This window comes from Azolla caroliniana, unplaced genomic scaffold (assembly GCF_043228905.1).
Source record: "Azolla caroliniana isolate FFs.n. ecotype wild unplaced genomic scaffold, voAzoCaro1.0.p SCAF_18, whole genome shotgun sequence".
NCBI classification, from domain to species: domain Eukaryota; kingdom Viridiplantae; phylum Streptophyta; class Polypodiopsida; order Salviniales; family Salviniaceae; genus Azolla; species Azolla caroliniana.
The window spans coordinates 14961641-14969487 of NW_028230453.1; the positions used below are offsets into that span (position 1 = coordinate 14961641).

Sequence of the window (7847 nt, forward strand, 5' to 3'; positions counted from 1 at the left end):
TATAACAAAACAATATACATATTTTACTTGAAATAGAAATTTGCAGCTCCTCAAAAATTCAAAAGATTGCATCAAATTGTAGAGAAGGTATGTAGGTTAAAGGTGAAAGACTCGAGCAAAATAACTCTCCGACAGTTTGGGATGGATATCACATCAAAAGGAATTTGAAGGCAAATGAATACTAATAATTTTCTGCAGCTAAACGAAGTGATGGTGAGGTCAAAATAACATGTAAGACAAAGTTGGATGTAATGAAATGAAAAAGAAACAAGCAGAACCTTAGGACAAGTCCTACAAAAAACCACATTTCCATGACTTGTCTATGGATCCATCTTACCAATGGTGGCTTCTATTTCAAGTAAACGGGAGTTCCAAGGCATACTTTATAATATATCCGTTTGATACAGCCAAGATCAAGCTCTATCTGCTTGAGTTCACATTCATGCAATTTTATATTGCCTTCAAACTCCATTCCAACTTCAACCTTGCAGAATCCATCTCTTCGACCAGATCTTAGATACTAAAAAGCTAATGTACACTCGTACTGATTTCTACATCCGTGGAGGAATATCATAACAACCACCAAAAGGTAGTTATGATAGCACAACAGCTTTAAAACACAGCACTCTAAGCTGGTCTACAACCTCAAGAAGTTCCTTCCGCTTCCATCTACAACCATTTTATATATAGCAAGGCCAATTATTGTTAAACTAATGGGGTATTCCAAATGGTTTTAAACTAAGTCCTCCATCCATGCTAATCATGATGATTGCATGAGGACCACATGTACACAAATAGAGAAGCATTGCAATGGTTTCCTGTATATACTGTTGTACACTACCATGGCATCCATAATTGCATGGTAGATTCACTTCCAAAAGTTCCTCATTCCATTCTCTTCTACACGGTTTAGGGGCCTTGCAAAGTAATGTGATAACAAATTTGCTTCATAAAATTACAGAAATAAATGACTATTTACTTATTGATTTATATCATCTATATAGAGGGAGGGGTGCGGAAGAAATGGATAGCAAATAAATATAAATGCATAGGTTACAATATTTTCCAAGGGGCTAGAAAGTGCTTCATAGATCTAAAAATTCTCGATATTATGATTAACCGGTGCGACATACATATTGGTAAGTCGGTTACATAAATAGCATATAAAAAGAAAACACAATACATACAAGAGTTGGTCAGTTCCATAAATTGCAATACCAAAAACCTAGTGCCACGTTCCCAGCTTAAGACAACAGACAATCAATCTCATGAATACCAGGCACTTAACATGCAGCTCCGCTGCTTTATTTCCTTCATTCTCTTCTTCTCCCATTTTCTCTTCTTGTTCTTTTACTACTGTCATAGTTCTTTTTCACTTCTTATTTTTTCTCTTCTTTCTACCCTTCATGTTTCTCCCTTTTTCTCCTTTTCCTTACTTTGTTCTTTTTCTCTTCTTCCCTTCTCTTTTCTTTTTCCCTTTTTTTCTTTTTTTTTTCTTTTTTTTCTTTTTTTTTCTTTTTTTTCTTTTTTCTTTTTTCTTTTTTCTTTTTTTTCTTTTTTCTTTTTTTTTCCTTTTTTTTCTTTTTCTTTTTTTATCTTTTTCTTTCCTTTTTGCTCTTTTCTCTTTTCTTTTCCTCACATCATTTTTCTTCCCATACATTTTTTCTCTACTTTCCAAGTTTGTGATCACTATTTTACAAACATAATTGCAGAAGCATAGAGGGGATGGTGACCTTTGGGCCAATATTGACCTATACTTTGCCTTATGTATCACAAACATAATAGCAGAAGCATAGAGGGGAAGGAGACCTTTGGGCCAATATTGACCTATACTTTTTTAAGGCACATTTCCAAAACTTGATCTCGTCCATAGCAAAAGCTGGAAGTAATGGCAATCTTGTAAAAATATAAACTTGACCTCCTCCACCCGAGCAAAGCTTCACTATCAACACCCATGAAGGAAACAAGGTTAGGTTTCCTTTCTCAGTATTAAACAAGGTTATTAATATAATGCCCACGCTGAATCACCCACCATCCAGAAACAACAAGGATTCCAGATACATCACCAGTGCATGAGTTCCAAACATATGCACAATTGGAAAGTTCAAACAGGTCCATCAATATTTGTGGACAAGCTATAGATGACCTAATTTCCGTACCCCAAGTGACTGTAAAAAGGTCATAGGATTGCCTACCTTTCGTGACATATCTTGTTTTGAGGTCTTACTTTGTTCTTATGAATTTCTTACAGCTAGTTAGAATATATCAGCTCCTGCAATGACCTACAAACAGAAACAAAAACATTAAACTAAACAACGAAATAAATTTTCTGTGCACCCAGAAGGGGATCCAGGCATTCCGAATATTAGACACATCTGCCTATGTTGTTAAAGTTTTACACTAAAATCTTTATGTTACTTTTTACATAACTCTAAATTACTGTTCCAACAGGAAGTTCAAAACCTGCAAAAGAAGCTTAAAAATTACATTCATCTTTTCCAATTTCCTACATTAAAATTAACTTATAATCTTCAAACCAAACAGCAAAATCAATAGTAAGGCCTGTAGCGGAAAGGCCTTCGAGACCGTGGAAATTTCCTGCCAAGCGTAGGGACATATCATTACTCTACCGGTCAAATAAGAAGAAAAAAAGGTACTTGCATAATATGGAGCCGAGAGCTAAAACAAAGCATACCCATAAGGAGTATAACCATAGGAAGGCATATATGACCCACGTGGAGTGTACCCATATGGGCTGAAACGCCGGCCCCTATACATCTTCATTCCTGGTACATTGGTTCTTTTTGCACTTACCTGAGGATTCATGACAAACTATGCAATCTAAGTAACATATCTATGTGTAGTATAAATCATCTTGTGAGTATAGTCCATGGTGCTACCTTCAAGGGGCGGCCATGAAGCTCCGAATCATTTAATTGAGTGGCATTTACAACTGCCTCAGTCTCCAAAAACTCTACATATGCATATCTGCAAAAGCATTCTTAGATAAAGATTCCATGATGCAAAATTGTTTCTCCACTAAAATTCATTCAGATGCCTGAAGGTACCCTTTTGGTTGACCAAATTTATCTGTTAGAATAGTTACGCGGTTCACTGTGCCACAAGACTGGAAGTGCTGCTGAACTTCTTCAGGTGTGCAAGAATAATCAACCTGAGTCCATCATCACATACATTGAATATGAGATTTCACAGGTATGATGATTTTACATAGTATACATCGTGCAGGAGAGAGTTGATAGAATACAGCTGCAGAAAAGAGAAAATATAGAAATAAAGTATGAATTATGCAAAGGGTTAAACATGCATCGAAATATATCAAGACTACAATGGCTATATAATTAAAAACCAAGTCTCTTAACCACAACATAAAACAAACACCATTTTAAACCTAACTTACATCAATCACATAAATTTTGACTTAAAAGAAAACAGATTATGACCCTCTTTTTTATTATGCATACAGAATATGAACCAATACAAATAATGCGCTTGCGTGGCAACAGAAATTAGTCATGTGTTCAAAGAGAAGGATATAGAGGGTACATAAACCTAAAATGTAAAGGGAAAATGTCTAAAATATCCACTAAGTTTTTTTATTTTCACAAATGCCCTTGGTCAATTCCCTTCTACAACAATTATATGTTATTTGAGCATCTTTATCATCAATTCGTCCCCTTATTTTTTCTTTTGAGGGTTCACCTGGGGCATTTGGGAACTAGAGAAAATCTCGGGTATTTAAGACTTTTTCCAACATAAAATGGGGGTCACCAATGCCTAGATCTAAAATACCCCCATGGTTCTTTTAATTGAAATCATAAAAGAAGACCATGACTAACAACGGTGGAAACCATACATTGCCAACATAAACAGAACGTGAATCTGCTTCCTCTTTACTAGCTTGGCTGGGTACAGCGCTTCCAGGATCTGCACCCGGATTAAAATATTAATAACACCAAAGAACAAGTGATTAAGTTCGAATATACTTTAACCGAACAAAACACTGTGCAAACCTTGGGCAGTGCCCATCTCCTTCTCAACTTTGGCTTGCATGACCCGTAACGCTGCTGCCTCCTCCTCCATTTCTTTCAGCCGCCTCTTCATCTCCTCCAGTTCCTATACCACACGATAAGAAACTTCTGAGTTTACATACAGTGATTCTTAGCATCTGGTAAATTCCTTGTTATTTCATGTGACAGAACGTTCAGCAAAGAAATTATAAAAAATGATGAATACCACAACTTTGATCATAATGCCGAGTTACAAATTAGAATATGAAAATGAAATCCAACAGAACTGTTGAAGTACTATCATGAATATCTGCAAATGTAGGCTGATACCCAACTTTGTGGAAAAAGTCCTATTACATTAATCTTTAATAGATAAACTAAATTTTGCTCCCTAAATATGATAGAGTAGTACAAACGAAGTTCAAATATTAGATCTTCTGGTTGCCATTTCAAAGAGAATAAAACATCCGCTGCATGTTTCCATAGATATTCAATTACTCACCATGGATGTGCCGTTTTGAATTAGCGTAAACCATTAGAGTTATCTCTACATTAACAAAATCAATTCTGATCTTAGATCAACATCCAAATGTCCATCTCAAAGGGTATATGTTTGGTCAACTATGTCATGCCATAGTGTAGACTCTAGAGCATGGTCTGGGAAAACGGAAGCAGAGAAAACACTGGAGTCAACATGTAGAATGGCACACTTGTAGAAATCCATTAGAGTAACGCTCCAAAATATGCTAGAATTTTCTTTATTCACTCCAAATGCCCCTAAGTTTCCATAATTTCCCCAAGTGTCACCGGTCAACTCCATGGGATTATGTCAACAGAATTGCATAACTATCACATATAATTGAGAAAAAGGAATGGAATTACCATATAATTGGAATAATAGCACATATAGATGCTAAACAGGGGTTGTCCAAAGTGCTTAGGGAATTAATGAAAGCCTAGGGAATTCTTGAGGAAATGAAGTAAAACTCAGGTATTTCTGATTTTTTTATGAATATACTATCATTCAGAATCTTAAAACTTGGTCTCCTACCGCCCACAGGCATCATTAAAATGAAACCCAAACATTCAGGATCATGGGAATAAGAAAATTTAGGGAAAATGCTAAAATATATCTGTGTATGGATATTAACATACATATGTGCGTACATATAAAAAAATATTTACATATATGTGTGTAGACATATACCTATACAGACAATATACATATATATAGGTATGTGTACATTGAACACATTGCATTCAAACATACATAAGTATAAAAATACATAGGTATATGTGTGTGTATAATATACATATAAATGGATAGGATATATATACTAATATGTTTGATCAGGAGAATATTTAATTCATAAAAAAGAGCAATTGCACAGTAACAGACTTGCAAAGACAGAAAGGAAGGGAGGTTAAAAGAAAGAAAAGAAAAACCTGGGCAGCAAAATCATCAGCGCTCGCCTTCTCCACACCTCCTCGCTCGTGGTGAGCATCCATCTCTTCATCCCTCAGAGCCTCCATATCTTCTTCCTCTGGGATCTCTCCTCCATATACTTCATGCTCTTCATCCATTCTCGTCCAACCTAAACAAAATAAAACAAAAGATCCTTAGAAATACTCAGAAAAAAAAAGAAACAAAGAATATGATGAAACAGAATAAGAACGGAGGAGAAAACTTACAACCAGACTCTCAACTCAGAAGGAAAAATAAATAAAATTGAAAATTTATATGCTTATTTACATTAGAAGAAAAAGGACATAGAAAACCACAGAATAAGAAACCCTAGAAAATACCCAGAAAAGAAGAGATAGGACAGAAAACCCATAAACCTCTTTTGTAGGCAACAACAAATGACCTGCTTGGCTCTGTTTCTCTCTAAGCTTTTCCTTTGTTTTCTTGCTTCCTCTCTAGAAAGAAGAAGAAGAAGAAGAAGAAGAAGAGGAAAAAGGAAACTAAAGATCCATTCAAAAGAAAAAACACAAAGAAAATGGGAGTTCCTTTCACAAGTGTTGGTTGTCTCCAAAATTTATTAAAATCAATGAATCCATGAAGAAGAAAGGAAACTAAAGATCCATTTTCAAAAGAAAAAACACGAAGAAAATGAGAGTTCCTTTCACAAGTGTTGTCTCCAAAATTTATTCAAAGCAATCAATCCATGAAGAAAGAAGAAGAAGAAGAAGGAAACTAAAGATCCATCTATTCAAATGAAAGAACACAGAAAATGAGAGTTCCTTTCACACTTCTTGTCTCAAAAATTTATTCAAAGAAATCAGTCACTCTTCGGCGGGATTATCGTACCGTAACCCAAGATTTGATGGGATTGCCATCTCTCTCTCGGTAAAGGTTTATATTGTTGCTTTGTAGACTCCAAGAAAGCTTTCGATATGGCACCTTGTGAGGATCTTTGGAGGCGAATGGAAGAACTTGAGGTGCCAAGTGAATATATGCTTGCAATTTCCCGAATTTATGAGAAGGTTATATGTTTTGTGCGCATAAGAGATAAACTTTCAAAAAAAATTCAAAAGCACTATTGGTGTTAAGCAAGGATGCCCACTCTCACCAACACTATTTGGTCTATGCATTGATGAATTGGAAGAAATTGTCATGAACCATCCGTGATAGAAATGGTTACCAAGTTTGCAAAGGAAGAATGTGTTGAAGAAGTTGTCATTGGGAATGTTGTGATTATGCGTTTGCTATATGTAGAAGATGTAGTGTTTTTTGCAAATAATTTAGGAGATGCACAAAAGCTTATGAAGGCATTGGAAAAATTTTGCATGCATACTAAATTAAGTGTCAATAGCTCCAAAACAAATATTATGGTTGTGAAGAGCTAAAAAAGAGATAAACCATGCATTATGTACAACAATGAGCCATTTGAATGTGTGGAAAGCTTCAAATATCTTGGCCTTGAAGTTCCTTCAAATCATAGATGGAATGAATGTGCTACACGCCGTTTAGAGGCGGGTAAGCGAGCATACTATGCATTTGAGAACACATGCAAGCTTGGAGATATTAAGTGTTGGGTCCTCAAGAAATATCTTTCCGACACTTTGGTGACACCGTTTCTTCTCTATGGGGTGGAAGTATGGGGCGGTAGCATCCCTAAATCTATGTGGAAAGAGTTTGAAAATGTCCAAAAATATTTTCTTACAAAGTTTCTACAAGTTAAGAAACAAACGTCCTACACCCTCCTCCTGTCAGAACCAAGGATAAAAGATAGAGTGATGGAAGAAGGATATTAGAGAACACGAGAAGAAAGGAACCAAATACTAAGAGAAGAATGGATGTATAAGATAGAGAAAGAAAGAGAATGGATACAAGATATGTAATGAGAGCTAAAGACTAGTGTTGATTTGAATTGATTTGAGAATACATGTATGCCCTTATTTATAAGTTCCTATAGAATAGCTTAGAGATTTCTAGAATGTTCTAGACCTAGAATGCTCTAGGACATTCTAGAACATTCTAGAATAATCTAGAGTTTTTACAATAATCAATGTAATACAAGAAGTAGCTTTTATTGTTTCATATAACAATAAGGTATCTTAATGGTTGAGGTTTTCAAGTATGGATTACAAGGTTCGAGGTTCAAGTTCGGGAGACGCCATAATGGTCATGTGTTCATGACACTATCCCTCCTTCGAGAACGTCGAGTGGAAGTCGGCGTTAACATTGTTGGGCCGAGCTTGTTTGGATAGTGACGATGGAAGTCGTTGACTAGAGCTTCAACATTACAAACGTTATTGATGGGTTCCCAAGTGCGATCACTCGGAGGATAACCAAGCCAATCAACTAGATAATAA

General features: G+C 35.6%; 1 protein-coding gene across 2 annotated transcripts; it reads right to left on the bottom strand.

The window, feature by feature from the left end:
* Positions 1–2382: 2382 nt before the first annotated feature.
* Positions 2383–6031, bottom strand: LOC147852471 (polyadenylate-binding protein 2-like). 2 transcript variants are annotated; one of them, XM_087334163.1, is made up of 8 exons: positions 5897–6031; positions 5475–5623; positions 4032–4134; positions 3875–3945; positions 3069–3172; positions 2901–2988; positions 2696–2814; positions 2383–2598 (listed from the first exon to the last, which is right to left on the bottom strand). In XM_087334163.1, the coding sequence occupies exons 2-8, from the start codon at positions 5610–5612 to the stop codon at positions 2550–2552; spliced, it is 672 nt and encodes a 223-aa protein (XP_087190289.1). In that variant the 5' UTR covers positions 5613–5623; positions 5897–6031; the 3' UTR covers positions 2383–2549. The 2 variants fall into 2 exon arrangements, with proteins under 2 accessions (XP_087190289.1, XP_087190288.1); XM_087334162.1 differs by having other exon boundaries at positions 5871–6026.
* Positions 6032–7847: the final 1816 nt, after the last annotated feature.

Excerpts from the sequence above, each read along its gene's own strand:
- LOC147852471 (XM_087334163.1), bottom strand. The coding sequence starts at position 5,612 with ATGGATGAAGAGCATGAAGTATATGGAGGAGAGATCCCAGAGGAAGAA. Across the intron at positions 3,173-3,874 it reads GTTCTGTTTATGTTGGCAAT|GTTGATTATTCTTGCACACC; the intron begins GTATGGTTTCCA and ends TGATGGACTCAG. Across the intron at positions 2,815-2,900 it reads TTCATGGCCGCCCCTTGAAG|GTAAGTGCAAAAAGAACCAA; the intron begins GTAGCACCATGG and ends ATGAATCCTCAG.